This window comes from Scyliorhinus torazame, chromosome 9 (genome assembly GCF_047496885.1).
Source record: "Scyliorhinus torazame isolate Kashiwa2021f chromosome 9, sScyTor2.1, whole genome shotgun sequence".
NCBI classification, from domain to species: domain Eukaryota; kingdom Metazoa; phylum Chordata; class Chondrichthyes; order Carcharhiniformes; family Scyliorhinidae; genus Scyliorhinus; species Scyliorhinus torazame.
Window position 1 is genome coordinate 210113113 of NC_092715.1, and position 16933 is coordinate 210130045.

At 48.0% G+C, this 16933-nt stretch overlaps 1 protein-coding gene across 3 annotated transcripts in view; it reads left to right on the top strand.

Annotated features, from left to right (window-relative positions):
- tet2 (tet methylcytosine dioxygenase 2) overlaps positions 1–16933 on the top strand; it is a 205585-nt gene that overhangs the window by 182851 nt on the left and 5801 nt on the right. For all 3 annotated transcript variants that reach the window (XM_072517041.1, XM_072517040.1, XM_072517042.1), the window contains one exon: positions 3971–4352. In XM_072517041.1, the coding sequence (XP_072373142.1) occupies positions 3971–4352 (382 nt within the window). The remainder of the gene's footprint in view (positions 1–3970; positions 4353–16933) is intronic.

A 16933-nucleotide genomic window follows, 5' to 3' on the forward strand; every position in this document is an offset into this window, starting at 1 on the left:
GTCTGGCAATATTACCAGCCATTGGTCAATTGGTAGCACTGTTGCTTTTGAGCCAGATGGTTCTGGGTTCAGGTTCCACTTGAAGACTTGTGCACACAAATTAAAGCTGGCACTCCAGTACTGTATTGAGGGAGTGCTGCACTATTGTGGGTGCCATCCTTTAGACAAGATGGTAAACGGAGCCTTGTCTACTCCCTCAGGTTGATGTAAAATAACCCATGGGCATTGTTTCAAAGAAGGGGGGAGTTATCCCTTGTACCCTGGCCAATATTTATCTCTCAATCCACATTGCAAAGAGTAGCTGGTCATTATCACTTTACTCTCCGTTCATAGAACATAGAACATTACAGCGCAGTACAGACCCTTCGGCCCTCGATGTTGCGCCGACCTGTGAAACCACTCTAAATCCCATCTACACTATTCCCTTATCGTCCATATGTCTATCCAATGACCATTTGAATGCCCTTAGTGTTGGCGAGTCCACTACTGTTGCAGGCAAGGCATTCCACGCCCTTACTACTCTCTAAGTAAAGTACCTACCTCTGACATCTGTCCTATATCTATCTCTCCTCAATTTAAAGCTATGTCCCCTCCTGCTAGATATCACCATCCGAGGAAAAAGGCTCTCACTGTCCACCCTATCCAATCCTCCGATCATCTTGTATGCCTCAATTAAGTCACCTCTTAACCTTCTTCTCTCTAACAAAAACAGCCTCAAGTGCCTTAGCCTTTCCTCATAAGATCTTCCCTCCATACCAGGCAACATTCTGGTAAATCTTTCCAATGCTGCCACATCCTTCCTAAATGCGGCGACCAGAATTGCACGCAATACTCCAAATGCGGCCGCACCGGTGTTTTGTACAGCTGCAACATGACCTCATGGCTCCGAAACTCAATCCCTCTACCAATAAAAGCTAACACACCGTACGCCTTCGTAACAACCCTCTCGACCTGGGTGGCAACTTTCAGGGATCCATGTACATGGACACCGAGATCTCTCTGCTCATCCACACTGCCAAGAATCTTACCATTAGCCCAGTACTCTGTCTTCCTGTTATTCCTTCCGAAATGAATCACCTCACACTTTTGTGCATTAAACTCCATTTGCCACCTCTCAGCCCAGCGCTGCAGCTTATCTATGTCCCTCTGTAACTTGTAACATCCTTCCGCACTGTCCACAACTCCACCGACTTTAGTGTCATCTGCAAATTTACTCACCCATCCTTCTACGCCCTCCTCCAGGTCATTTATAAAAATGACAAACAGCAGTGGCCCCAAAACAGATCCTTGTGGTACACCACTAGTAACTGGACTCCAGTCTGAACATTTCCCATCAACCACCACCCTTTGTCTTCTTCCAGCTAGCCAATTTCTGATCCAAACTTCTAAATCACCCTGAATCCCATGCCTCCATATTTTCTGCAGTAGCCTACCGTGGGGAACCTTATCAAACGCTTTACTGAAATCCATATACACCACATCAACTGTTTTACCCTCATCCACCTGTTTGGTCACCTTCTCAAAGAACTCAATAAGGTTTGTGAGGCACGACCTACCCTTCACAAAACCATGTTGACTATCTCTAATCAAATTATTCCTTTCCAGATGATTATACATCCTATCTCTTATAAACCTTTCCAAGATTTTGCCCACAACAGAAGTAATTGCTTCTTCAAGATTGCTGTGGGCAATTTGGTTGCTGCCTTTCCTACATCACAGCAATGACTACACTTGAAAAGTACCTCACTGGCTGCAAATTGCTATGAAACATCCAGTGGTCATCAAAGGTACTATATAAATGCAAGTCTTCCTTTTTTTGGCAATTGGCTATTTTCAGCCTCATTAACCTTTCTGTAATTAGAATCACTGCTACCATCTCAAACCTGGATTCTCCACCGCCCACCGCTGGCAGCGGGGTTCTCGGTGTGGCGGAGAATCGAAAAATTGCGATCGGTGCCGGGCATCGCCAGGCGCCAATCCGAACGCGATGCTCTGACCCCCTCTGGTGGCGGGATTGAGGTTCGCACCTGCGCGCCAGCAGGAGGATGTAAGTGAATGGAAATGGGTCTTAATGACCCATTTGCATCCATTTAGCTTGCCAGGCACTCTATTCTGTGTCCCTCTGTGATTCTCCGGTCTCCTGGGCCGGGAATCATGTGGGTGGGGATAACTACAGGTCTCACCAACGAGCCTGACGTGGTGGTCCTCGCAGTGGGCCAAGGGGGTAACCTCTTAAGGGAGTTGCCACCAAAGTCCATCTGAGGGCACTCTCCCTCCCCCCAACAATGCACTGCCTGCTCACCCCTCCTCTCCCAGACCCCCACATACCCCTCCCCAGATGCCCCCAAAATGGGAGAACCCCCCCCCCACAGATACCCTCTATCTAAAGGGACCCCCAAAAGCAGCACCTAACTCGAGGGACCCCCACAGAGACCCTCTAACTAAAGGAACCCCCACAGGGATCCCCTAACTAAAGGGATCTCCCAAGGGACCCCCTAACTGAAGGAACCCCCAAAGAGGCCCCCTAACTAACCCAACTCCCCACGGGGATCCCCCTGACTAAAGGGACTCTCTACCCAGAAAAGAGACCCTGTCTGAAAGCTAGAGACCATAAGATCGTAAGTCAAAGGAGCAGAATTAGGCCACTCAGCCCATCGAGTCTGCTCCGCCATTCAATCATGGCTGATATTTTTCTCATCCCCATTCTCCTGCCTTTTCGCCATAGCCCCATATCCCCTTATTAATCAAGAACCTATCTATCTCTGTCTTAAAGACACCCAGAGAGCAGTCCAGACAGGGCACTGTAACACTTACCTGGAAGCTCCATATGTCCATTCCTGGAAAGAGAACAGATGTGACCTGTGTTTAGACCTCTCAGATCACTCAAGCATGTGATTGCAAATGCACTTACCTCTCTTTGATGTAGCTGATGTTTGCAACCATTGGGATTTCAGCATTTAGAGTCACTGATCCATGAAGGGAGATGAATGAATCAAGGCTGCAACTGTTTTGTGGAAGCTGTCAATCACAGCCCCACTACTAGAAATTAATAAATGGCTTGCAGCATGATTTAAATTTAAGAGTGTTGCTGGTACATGAAGCGATGCAAAATGTTAGATTTAAAATAAAACAAACAAGTTTAAAGAACTTTTAAAGCAAGTTTTAAGCAAAAGTGTATGGGATGAATTTTACAATTTGCATTCCAGGGTGACATATTGAGAATCTAGAGTAGGACTGCTCACAAGGTTGTCCAAACATTACAGAAATTTACAGCTAGTTATCAAAGTTTAAATGCTGCATTCATATCACAGGACCACTTCAGGACTGTTGGAGGGATAAATAATTTCTGGGTGTCCATCATAGTATTTGTTCCTGGGAAGATTTATATTGCCAAGCAATGATGTTCAAATACTGTGCCTTCCTTCCTGCCTGTTACTGCACTGATATTATTGGTCATAGCTCTCTTACTGCTTCGAGCTACCTCCACAGTGCCAAAAGCTTCAGAAATTCAGAAAAAGGACAGAATTTGCATTGGTTAAATTGTACAAGCTAAGTTGTATCTACATTGTTGGACAATCCTTTGTTGTGTGACCTCTTCCCTTGTGTTTTTCGCAATGTGAAAATAAGTTGATGTGTGGTATTGGTAAAATGCTGAAGGTGTTAGCAGCTCCAAAGTTGGATTTTCCCCACTTCCTGGAGTGTAGATTTCCAGTTGCATCGGAGTTTTGCTTCTTTATGTTGCACAACAACAAAATGTCAGAGATTTTAACAGTAACGTCATTGCAGTATTAATGTAAGCCTACTTGTGACATTAATCTTTTAAAAAATAAATTTAGAATACCCAATTAATTTTTTTTCCAATTAGGGGGCAATTTAGCGTGGCCAATCCACCTACCCTGATTAATAAAGATTATTATTATTATCACTGATTACCAATTTGATGAATGATGTTTTCCACCAATTTGTGCAGGTTTGTACACTTACCAAAGAAGACAATCGGGTTATTGGCCAACTACCAGACGATGAACAGCTCCATGTGCTGCCTCTGTACAAAGTTTCTTCTACCGATGAGTTTGGAAACGCAGAAGCTCAGGCTGAAAAGATCAAGCAAGGTGCTATCCAGGTGCTAAATTCCTTCCCTCGTATGGTGAGAATGTTGGCGCGCCCTGTGAAATCCGGGCGGCAGAAGAAGGAAGCCAAGAAGGCAGCTGCAGCGGCCGCAGCGGCAGAGAGGCTCCTGAATCAGGAGAACAGCGCTACAAAAGCAGAAAAGGGTCATTCAACAGCAGCACGCTCAAATCAGACCGGCACGGAGAATGCAACAGCTAACCAGCAGATGCCAAGTAATTTAGGTAAAGCCAATTACAAATTTTCAGCCACTGTCCCTAGACTTGTTCAGCAGTATAACAAAAGGCACAGCTATCAACCAAACAAAAACAGAATCCATAAGGATAGAGATAAAAGTTAATAAAAGGTGATAAAGGATCTAATAGTGCAGTCTACAGGCCACCTAATAGCGGAAGGGAGGTGGAAGAAGAAAGGTGCCAATAAATTAGGGAATTGAATAAAAAAATGGAAGATTAATCATGCGTGATGTCATCTGTCATTATCAGATGACTACTCTGATTTTAATAAGAGATGGGTAAGAGTGGGGTGACATGGTAGCACAGTGGTTAGCACTGTTGCTCCGCAGCGCCAGGATCCCAGGTTCGATTCCCGGCTTGGGTCCCTGTCTGTGCGGAGTCTGCACATTCACCCCGTGTCTGCGTGGGTTCCCTCCGGGTGCTCCGGTTTCCTCCCACAAGTCCCGAAAGATGTGCTGTTAGGCAATTTGGGCATTCTGAATTCTCCCTCTGTGTACCCGAACAGGCACCAGAGTGTGGCGACTAGGGGATTTTCACAGTAACTTCATTGCAGTGTTAATATAAGCCTACTTGTGACAACAAAGGTTATTAAAGAGGATAGGGGAATTGAGTTCCTTTGATTGGAAACGGACACCTTTCTGATCCAATATATAAAAAGCCCAACAAGGGAATATTTGCTATTGGATCGGGTAGTGGGGACTGAACCAGAGCAGATAAGAGAAGTAAAAGTAGGGAACATCTAGGCAATAATGACCATAATATATAATGCATTTTAAGTTGACGACAGAGAAGGGCATAATTTAGTTGGAAAAATACATCAATAAATTGGAGAAAACCTGTTTTTCAGGGTTGAAAATAGGATTTTGGAAAATGAAGTGGGTGACTATATTGGCGGCCAACAGTGTAGAACAAAAATCAAAGAATCACAGATTTTTTACAGTGCAGAAGGAGGCCATTTGGCCCATTGTGTCTGCACCAGCTCTCCAAACAAACATCATGCCTTAGTGCTATTCTCTTGGCTTTTCCCCCTACCCCTGTACGTTGTTTCTATTCAAGTAATCATCTAGTGCCCTCTTGAATGGCTCGATTAAACTTCCCTCCACCGCATTCTCAGGCTGTGCCTTCCAGACCTGAACCACTCAGACCGTTGTGCAAAAAAGTTTTTCTCATATCATAATTGCTTCTTTTGCAAATCACTTTAAATCTGTGCCCTCTCATTCCCGACCTTTTACAAATGGGAACAGTTTCTCCTCACCTGCTGTCCAGCCCCTTCATGATTTTGAACATCTCTATCAAATCTCCTCTTAGTCTTCTCTCCAAGTACAGTCTTAACCTCTCCAAACTATCCTCAGAACAGAAGTTTCTCATCCCTGTAAATTCTCTCCAATATGTTCACGTCCTTCCTAGGTTGTGGCTCCCAGAACTGTACACAATATTCCAGCTGAGGTCTAACAAGTGTCTTGAATACATTCAGCATAACCTCCTTCTCTTACTGTTGTACTCTATACCTCTATTAATAGGCCCAGAATATTATTTGCTTATTAACTGCTCTCTTCACCTGTCCTGCCACCTTCACTGATCCATGTAAATATACACACAGGCCCCTCTGCTCCTGCACTCCTTTTAAATAATTATTTTTTAAAAATCTTTTTAGAGTACCCGATTATTTACCGGGCGATTCTCCGGCCTGCGATGGGCCGAGTGGCCGCCCGTTTTAGGCCGGTCCTGCCGGCGTAAATTACAACAGGTACTTACCGGCGGGACCTGGCTCCGCGGGCAGCCTCCGGGGTTCTCGGGGGCGGGGGGGCGCAGAGGGTTCTGGCCCCGGGGGGGTGCCCCCACGATGGCCTGGCCCGCGGTCAGGGCCCACCAATCCGCGGGCGGGCCTGTGCCGTGGGGGCACTCTATTCCTCCGCGCCAGCCGCTGTAACAGTCCGCGATGGCTGGCGCGGAGATGAAACCCCCCTGCGCATGCGCTGGGACGACGGCAGCACACGCTGGCGCTCCTGCGCATGCGCCAACTCACGCCAGCCAGTGGAGGCCCTTCGGCGCCGGTTGGCGCGGTGTCAAGCCCCTTCCGCGCAAACCACTCCGGCGCTGGCCTAGTCCCAGAAGGTGCGGAGGATTCTGCACCTTCGGGGCGGCCCAACGCCAGAGTGGTTCACGCCACTCCTCGGCTCCAGAGTGGCCCTCCCCGCCGGTTCGCGGAGAATCCTGCCCCCCACCTTTACAAGGGCTGGTGTGGACTCAAGAGCCACCAACTACCACCTCAGAACAATTGGGGGTGGGCAATAAATATGCTTTTCTGATGTTGCTCACGTTCCAAGATGGAAGAGGATTATTAGCCTGAAAGATTGTAAGTGATTTCGTCCTTCATTTATTCATATGAGAAGATTAGAGTAAAATGGAAATCCTCAAAATAAAACCAAGAGCTGATGCAGTGGAAAAGATGGATGGGCAAAAGAAAAATCTCAGAACAAGTAAATCCCAAGTAATAGATGGCCTTAATCCCAGAGTGTATAGATTACAGAGAAGATTTTGAGGCACCACAAATAATTGTGAGGTTATCCCTGGTCATGAGAAACAGACCAGTAGTTTGGAAATAGGTTAAAGTAATGACTATTCACAAAGGGGACAAAACAATTGGAAGCTTGGGGAACTGGGTAGCTTTATTTCCATTCTGTGTAAAATAATAGAACCAACTATCAATCATTGTCAGAGTCTTACTAGATAACAGATTGTTACAATGGTTGAGGATGAATTTGCTTTACCAGGGATTAATTGGGATAGATCTTGGCGAGGATTTTTAGGGACTCATTGGCAAAAGTAGTGTCCAAATATAAGGACAACCACAGTGGAGAGCATCTTGAACTTTGTAGAATAGTGTTAAATGGGCAATCGCAAATCGACAGCTCATTTTACATCTCTTTCAATTTTTATTTCTATTGACTTCAATAAAACTCACTGTCAGCAGAGATGTAAAATGGGCTGCGATTCATTATCACCCACTCTACAAAATTGTTCAGGGCAAAAATTGCCAATTGTTAAAATCTCTTGAAGGTAACTCTGAGCTACAAACCAGTGAGCCATACATTTGTGGCTGAATCCTGGGAAGGAAATAATGGGAAACATGGAATAATGAGAGTCTGGGTGGGTTGCAAGAAGAAGTCTAAAGTCATTGGACTATTAGAGTAGCCAGTGGATAAAGGGAGTTCAGGAGATTGTATTGACCCAGTTCTCCTCACCCATGGAGTTTTGGGCGATTGTATTCTCTGGTTAACATGATGTTGTGGGGGCACGGTGATGTAGTGGTTAGCACTGCTGCCTCACAGCACTGAGGACCCGGGTTCGATCCCGGCCCCGGGTCACTGTCTGTGCGGAGTTTGCACATTCTCCCTATGTCTGTGTGGGTCTCACCCCCACAATCCAAAGATGTGCCGGGTAGATGGATTGGACATGATAAATTGACCCTTAATTGGAAAAATTAAACAAAAATGATGTAGAAAGTCCTTGCAGATGTCTGGGCTCCCAACAATTGGAACGGACCAATCGTGTTCTTCAGCAGGATAATATCCAGGGTGCAGGCAACCTTTCATAACTAAAGAGGTAAAGGATTTGCTGCAGAAGCCATGATAATTGAGCTGATGTTCAAGTTTCGGCTTGCTAGGTGGGGAGGTTCCTACATGTCTTCCTATTGTTTTCCATCGATCCCAGGATTGTTAGCAATGCCAAAGCAGAGTAATTCTGGTGACTTCAGGACAGCTGAAGAAGGAAAGTTGAAACCAGGCAACAACCTTCCCTTATAATGTCTTCATGTGAATCATCTGATAAACTAGCTTTCTCAGTGTCTGAATTAGATGGTTTGGCTTTAAAAATGGTAACTTTCCTCGGTTAAGGATTCCACCCTCAACTTTAGGTACGTCAAGCCATGATAAAAAGTATCAACTTTCAAAGCTTCCAGTGCACATGGTATAATATTACTGTACCACAAGTAGCACAAAGGAGGAATACAAAAGGAAATGGGCAAAGATCAGTAGAATCAAAATAGAATTGAGAGCTCCAAGGAAGGCATGGTGGCGCAGTGGTTAGCACTGCTGCCTCACGGCGTCGCGGACCTGGGTTCAATCCCAGCCCCAGGTCACTGTCCATGTGGAGTTTGTACATTCTCCCCATGTCTGTGTGGGTATCACCCTCACAACCCAAAAAGAAGATGTCCAGGATAGGTGGATTGGACATGCCCCTTAATTGGAAAAAAGAATTGGGTACTCTAAATTAGTAAAAAAAAAGAGTTCCAGTTGAAGGCAAAATGTGCAGAATGGTCTACTTGTCTTTAAGTTCTATCATTCTATGATCCAAATGTTTGAGATTACCACAACACTATACAGCATTATTAATTCAGATACACAATCATTACGTGCTTTTGTATGTTGCAGCTATTTATATGATGATATTGCAACTAATTACCTGGAGGCAGTTTTAGATGACAACAATAATCCCCAGTTCAAGGAAATTTTGTTCCAACTCTTCAAATGATATGAAAATCAGGTTTGACTGAACACAATTACTACGATTGTGACAGTGGCAGCCAGGAAATGATCTATAGTGCCGAGCTGCTGGCTCCTTTTGTTCTGGCTGATTCTGATCACCAAAATATAAGGGAAGAGAAAAATCAAACTCTCAATTTCTTTTGCATTAGTATCATCAGTAAGATATTCAGCTCAAGTTCCAATTATTATTTGGGAAATTGCGTACACAAATTCTCCATCATCCTTATTAAACTCCAATAAAGGGAAGGCAGAAGTGCAACATGCTAATAACTACCCTTTCACATTCGGTTTCTGAGTTTCAACCCCAGAGCAGTTTGGACAGATTGCCCATAACTGATCTCTCGGCCAAATTTTAGCAAGGCCACAGGGAAGGAAAATGGAATATTTTGCAGTTCTGGGATGGATAGATATTGCAGAGTTTACCTGATTTGCCTTTCAGAATTAAGAATATATACCTCAAATTGTTCAATATAATTAGGTGAGCAGAATCCATAATAGGGTTGACTGCATCCGGCTTGTGGAAAAAAGGTTCTAATGAACAAACCCACCCTACCACCAATTCTGACTCCCTATCAGCAGTTTTCAAGGGCGCATTTCTCCGCTTGGGAGATGATGTTCTCTCTCCAAACTGATTTGTGCTCAGATCAGGAAGCAATTCACTATCCTTCGCCATGCAGATTTATGCATGGCAAGGAGTACAAGCGATTCCCAAGGGAATCCCACTGTCGGGCTGCCATTGTGAGTGGGCAGCAAATAAGCACACCAACCTCCCCGCCCCCCACCCCATCACAAATCAGCCGCCCAACCCAGATTTTCTGGAGAACGGGGGTGACCCGACCTGCCCCACCCACAGAGACCCCTAGATAGGGGGACCCTGCACAGAGACCCCCTAAATTAAGGGACCCTTCACAAGACCCCCTAAATAGTGGGACCCCCCAAAGAGATCATCAGAGTAGCGATCCTGCCCAGGAAGCTCCCCCAGAAAAGGGAAAACTGTCAGGAAACCCCCAAGAAAAGAGACTTCTGTCTGGAAGCTAGAGAGCAGTCCAGACAGAGGCAGTGGAAAAAAATCACTGTTGCAACACTCACCTGGGAAACACCTGCTGGCTCAGACATAGAAAGAGAAAGAAGTGACCTGTGTTTGAACCCCTCAGATCCTTGAGCCGCAAGCCATTCATTTCCCTTAGTGGGCTGTGAGTGGCAGCTTCCACACATGGCTGTGAGCCTTGCTTTATTTATCTTCCCTCAATGTTCAGTAACTCTGAAATGCTCTGACCACAATGTTTACAAACATCAACCACTTCAGAGTTAAGTGCTGTCAATTTCCAGCTGAGCACTTCACAAGCACTTAAGCCTGAAGGGGGGTGATTGGAATGCACTTAACTCTCTTGCCTGGAGGGCTTTGTTGCTGATTTTCTCCTTGGTTCAATTGCTCTGTTTTATTACCTTTGCTCTCGAGTCGCCAGGTATCTTTATGATACCGCCACGAGGTTAAAGTCCGAGTCATGATCAATAACCCAATACACTAATTAGTAAGATTTAAATCAAAGCACATTTATTATACACAGTAATTGCTACTCATGCACAAATTCTACATCTAAGCTACTTCTACAACTAACAGGCCTATACTTAACTTCGGACTGGCCCACCAGGTCAGGGGAACAAATGGCCCTTCATTCGGGTTCTGAGTCTGCGGGATTCGAAGTTGGTACGGATTGGTAGCTAGGAGCGCCTATCTTGTCGCGAGTGTTGAATTAAGACTTATGGGCTTCGGCGATCACTGGAGTCACTGCACCGGTCACGGTCAATGTTGGTTCGTGTTGCTGGGTGACCAGGGCAGGACACAGAGGTGAAGAAGAGAGTGATTTGAATTTGGGGCTCAATTCTTATAGTCCCCAGGGGTTTCCCGCCTTTCGGGGCAGACCCTGTACCTGGTCCCAAGTGATTGGACTTTGTCCCAATCGCTTAGTTCGATTTTCTCCAATACTGGAGCGGTTCTCTGATCGATGGGTGGTCTTGAGGTGCTCGTTCACCTCCTTTGTGTTGGCTCCTGCTGGCGCCGAGGAGTCTGGCTTTGCTTTGTGTGTCAAAAATGTTACTTATTGTTCCCGGGGATTGCTCATCAGTATGCAGATGACTGCTACTTTGTTATGTTGATGGCCGCTGGTATCGATGTTGTCTGGTTTTTGCAGAGGTAAATACACAGCAAACCTGCAGCCGCTGGTTTCTGTCTTGTTGGCTGACTTTCCCATCAGCCTTTGCCGTTCGCCATTTTAAATCGGGAGTTGGCCACTTTAGGTGGCTACAGGTTCCTGACAGGGATCTCTTTTCTGGGGAGCCCCAGATGTATTTGGCAGATTTTCTAACTATGGTATTCAAATTATGGCTACAGTGATTACCTGATCAATAAGAGAATATTAAACATCCAATATTATCCTCATTATGATTCCTCCCTTCAAAGTTGATGGACTAAATGGCTTTCTCTTTTCCATGACCTGCAAAGGGATATAAGACCATAAGACATAGGAGTGGAAGTAAGGCCATTCGCCCCTTCGAGTCCACTCCACCATTCAATCATGGCTGATTTCAACTCCATTTACCTGCTCTCTCTCCATAGCCCTTAATTCCTCGAGAAATCAAGAATTTATCAACTTCTGTCTTAAAGACACTCAACGTCCTAGCCTCCACCGCCCTCTGTGGCAATGAATTCCACAGACCCACCACTCTCTGGCTGAAGAAATTTCTCCTCATCTCTGTTCTAAAGTGACTCCCTTTTATTCTAAGGCTGTGCCCCCGGGTCCTAGTCTCCCCTGCTAATGGAAACAACTTCCCTACATCCATCCTATCTAAACCATTCATTATCTTGTAAGTTTCTATTAGATCTCCCCTCAACCTCCTAAACTCCAATGAATATAATCCCAGGATCCTCAGACGTTCATCGTATGTTAGGCCTACCATTCCTGGGATCATCCATGTGAATCTCCGCTGGACCCGCTCCAGTGCCAGTATGTCCTTCCTGAGGTGTGGGGCCCAAAATTGCTCACAGTATTCTAAATGGGGCCTAACCAATGCTTTATAAAGCTTCAGAAGTACATCCCTGCTTTTATATTCCAAGCCTCTTGAGATGAATGACAACATTGCATTTGCTTTCTTAATTACGGACTCAAGGAACTTCCAGGTGCGGCAATGACCAGCTGAGTCACACGTTTCGGCACCTCCCGTTGGAACGGACTTTTGGCCTCTTGATAGGAGCCCCAACGGCAATTTAAACGGCCAAAATCACTGTGCGGTAAACTAGAAGGGAATCCCCCCCGGATACACATGGAAAAAGGAGAGGATAGTGGCCGGATTGCAGAAGATCCTCTGGAGCAGCGGCAAGGAAGGGAAGCTCGAAGCAAGATGGCGACGGAAGGTGGCCGTTTGTTATGGGGCCCGGAGCAACAAGAGTTCCTGTGGCGCTGTGTGGAAGAGCTGAAGAAGGAGTTGAAGAAGGAGGTACTGGCCCCGATATTACAGGCGATTGAAGGGCTAAAGGAGGAGCAGAGGACCCAGGAGCTGGAGCTTCGGGTCTTGAAGGCAAAGACTGCTGAAAACGAAGATGAAATACAGGGCCTGGTGGTGAAGACAGAGACGCACGAGGCACAGCACAAAAGGTGTGTGGAGAGGTTGGAAGCACTGGAGAATAATTCGAGGAGGAAGAATTTAAGAGTCCTGGGTCTTCCCGAAGGCGCAGAGGGGGCGGACGTCGGGGCATATGTAAGCACGTTGCTTCACTCGCTATTGGGATCGGAGGCCCCGATGGGCCCTTTGGAGGTGGAGGGAGCCTATCGAGTTCTGGCGCGAAGACCAAAGACTGGAGAAATACCTCGAGCTATAGTGGTGAGGTTTCTCCGCTACAACGACAGAGAGACGGTCCTCAGATGGGTGAAGAAAACTGGGAGCTGTAGGTGGGAGAACGCGGTGATCCGCGTATACCAGGATTGGAGTGCAGAGGTGGCGAGAAGGAGGGCAAGTTTCAATCGGGCTAAGGCGGTGCTTCACAAAAAGAAGGTTCAATTTGGAATGTTGCAACCGGCGAGACTGTGGGTCACACACCAAGGGAAGCACCACTACTTTGAGACGGCAGAAGAGGCGTGGACATTCATTGTGGACGAGAAGCTGGAATAGTCTGGCGAGAGAAAGAGCTTCTGGGATAAAGTGGTGGGGTGACTACGTGGGGCGAGGAAGGGGAAGGGGGGGATGATTTTTCAATTTGTTAATTCTTCGACCCTGTAACTTTTCTCTCTTCCCCTCGTTGGGGGTGGGGGGGGAGCATGAGGAACTGTGGGCGCCGGTGGGAAGGAAAGGGGGAGGAGAAGGGAAAGGCGCCATTAGGGGTGGGGCCGAGTGGGAAACGCGGGCTTTGCTCCCGCGTTATGGTAATTGTGGCGGGAACAGGGACGCAGGAAGGAGGGGGCCTCGCACAGTGAGGGGCCGAGGGCAAAGGGGGAAGCAGAGGTCAGCCAGAGTTCGCTGACTTCTGGGAGCAACATGGGGGGTGCAACTACGCTAGAGGGGGATCTAGTGGAGGGGGGGGGAGTTAACTGGGTTGCTGCTGCTAAGGAGAAGGGGGAGCTGTTATGGGATGGGGTGGTCGAGACGGGGGGGGCACCGTCGGTGGGATAGACAGGTACATGGGAACCGGGTGAGGAGCTGGGTTAAAAAAGGGGATGGCTAGTCGACAAGGGGGTGGGTAAAGAGCCCCCCAACCCGGCTGATCACGTGGAACGTGAGAGGGCTGAACGGGCCGATTAAAAGGGCACGGGTACTCGCACACCTAAAGAAATTAAAGGCAGATGTGGTTATGTTGCAGGAGACGCACTTGAAACTGATAGACCAGGTCAGACTACGTAAAGGATGGGTGGGGCAGGTGTTTCATTCGGGTTTAGATGCGAAGAATAGGGGGGTGGCTATCTTAGTGGGGAAACGGGTACTGTTTGAGGCAAAGACCATAGTGGCGGATAGTGGGGGTAGATATGTGATGGTGAGTGGCAGATTACAAGGGGAGGCGGTGGTTCTGGTGAACGTATACGCCCCGAACTGGGATGATGCAAATTTTATGAGGCGTATGTTGGGGCGTATCCCGGACCTGGAGGCGGGAAAGTTGGTAATGGGGGGAGACTTCAGTACGGTGCTTGATCCAGGGCTGGACCGGTCGAGGTCCAGGACCGGGAGGAGGCCGGCAGCGGCCAGGGTGCTCAAGGACTTCATGGAGCAGATGGGAGGAGTAGACCCCTGGAGATTTATTAGGCCTAGGAGTAAGGAGTTCTCATTTTTCTCCCATGTTCACAAGGTATATTCACGGATAGACTTTTTTGTCTTGGGAAGGGCACTGATTCCGAAGGTGACAGGGACGGAGTATACGGCCATAGCCATTTCGGACCACGCTCCACATTGGGTAGACCTGGAGGTAGGAGAGGAAAAAGAACAGCACCCACTCTGGAGAATGGATATGGGCTTATTGGCGGATGAGGGGGTATGTCTAAGGGTGAGGGGGTGTATCGAAAGGTACTTGGAGCTTAATGACAACGGAGAGGTTCAGGTGGGAGTGGTCTGGGAGGTGGTTAGAGGGGAACTGATATCCATAAGGGCACATAAAGGGAAGCAAGAGGGTAAAGAAAGGGAGCGATTGTTGAGAGAACTTCTGAGGGTGGACAGGCAATATGCAGAGGCACCGGAGGAGGGACTGTACAGGGAAAGACAAAGGTTACATGTGGAATTTGACCTGCTGACCACGGGTAAGGCAGAGGCACAGTGGAGGAGGGCACAGGGTGTACTGTATGAGTATGGAGAGAAGGCGAGTCGGCTACTGGCCCACCAATTGAGGAAGAGGGGAGCGGCGAGGGAGATAGGTGGGGTGAGAGATGAGGCGGGAGAGATGGAACGGGGAGCGGAGAGAGTGAACGGGGTGTTCAAGGCATTCTATGAGAGGTTATATAAGGCTCAGCCCCCGGAAGGGAAGGAGGGAATGATGTGTTTCCTGGATCAGCTGGAATTTCCAAAGGTGGAGGAGCAGGAGAGGGCGGGACTGGGAGCACAGATTGAGATGGAGGAGGTGGTAAAGGGGATTGGGAGCATGCAGGCGGGGAAGGCCCCGGGACCGGATGGGTTCCCGGTGGAATTTTATAGGAAATATATGGACCTACTGGCCCCGCTTTTGACGAGAACCTTTAATGAGGCCAGGGAAAGGGGGAAGTTGCCCCCGACTATGTCAGAGGCGACGATATCGCTACTTTTGAAGAAGGAAAAAGACCCGCTGCAGTGTGGGTCCTACAGGCCCATTTCCCTTTTGAACGTAGATGCTAAGCTCCTGGCCAAGGTGATGGCGACGAGGATAGAGGACTGTGTCCCGGGGGTGGTCCATGAGGATCAAACTGGGTTCGTTAAGGGGAGACAGCTGAACATGAACATACGGAGGCTGCTAGGGGTGATGATGATGCCCCCACCAGAGGGGGAGGCGGAGATAGTGGTGGCGATGGACGCCAAGAAAGCATTCGACAGAGTGGAGTGGGATTATCTGTGGGAAGAGTTGAGGAGATTTGGCTTTGGAGAAGGGTTTATTGGATGGGTACAGCTGCTATATAGGGCCCCGGTGGCAAGTGTGGTCACGAACAGGCAGAGGTCTGGCTACTTCCGTCTTTATAGAGGGACGAGGCAGGGGTGTCCCCTGTCTCCGTTACTGTTTGCATTGCCAATTGAGCCCCTGGCCATAGCACTGAGGGGCTCCAGGAAGTGGAGAGGAGTACTCAGGGGAGGAGAAGAACACCGGGTATCACTGTATGCAGATGATTTATTACTGTATGTTGCGGACCCGGTGGAGGGGATGCCTGAGATAATGTGGGCACTCAGGGAGTTTGGGGAATTTTCGGGGTACAAATTGAATATGGGGAAGAGTGAGTTGTTTGTGGTGCATCCGGGGGAGCAGAGCAGGGGAATAGAGGATTTACCTCTGAGGAAGGTAACAAGAGATTTCCGGTACTTAGGGATTCAGATAGCCAGGAGTTGGGGAACCTTATATAGGCTTAATCTAACACGATTGGTGGAACAGATGGAGGAGGATTTTAAGAGATGGGACATGGTGCCCCTGTCACTGGTGGGTAGGGTGCAGGCGGTCAAAATGGTAGTCCTCCCGAGATTCCTTTTTGTGTTTCAGTGCCTCCCGGTGATGGTCATGAAGGCTTGTCTCAAGAAAATCGAGAAAAGTGTTATGCGTTTTGTGTGGGCTGGGAAGACCCCGAGAGTGAGGAGGGGGTTTTTGCAGCGTAGCAGGGATAGGGGGGGACTGGCACTACCGAGCTTAAGTGAGTACTATTGGGCCGCCAATATCTCAATGGTGTGTAAGTGGATGGGAGAAGGGGAGGGAGCGGCGTGGAAGAGATTGGAGATGGCGTCCTGCAAAGGAACCAGCCTACAAGCACTGGCGACGGCGCCGTTGCCGTTCTCCCCGAAGAAATACACCACAAGTCCAGTGGTGGTGGCAACGCTGAAAATTTGGGGGCAGTGGAGACGGCATAGGGGAATGACGGGAGCCTCGGTGCGATCCCCGATCAGAAATAATCATAGGTTTGTCCCGGGGAAAATAGATGGGGGATTTAGAGCATGGCAGAGAGCTGGGATTGTGCAACTGAGGGATCTGTTCTTAGACGGGACGTTTGCGAGTCTGGGAGCGCTGACGGAAAAATATGGGTTGCCCCAAGGGAATGCATTTCGGTACATGCAACTGAGGGCTTTTGCGAGGCAACTGGTGAGGGAATTCCCGCAGCTCCCGACGCAGGAGATTCAGGATAGAGTGATCTCAGGGACATGGGTGGGGGATGGTAGGGTGTCGGATATATACAGGGAAATGAGGGACGAGGGGGAGATCATGGTGGATGAGCTGAAGGGAAAATGGGAAGAAGAGTTGGGGGAAGAGATTGAAGAGGGGCTGTGGGTAGATGCCCTACGTAGGGTAAACTCTTCGTCCTCGTGCGCCAGGCTTAGCCT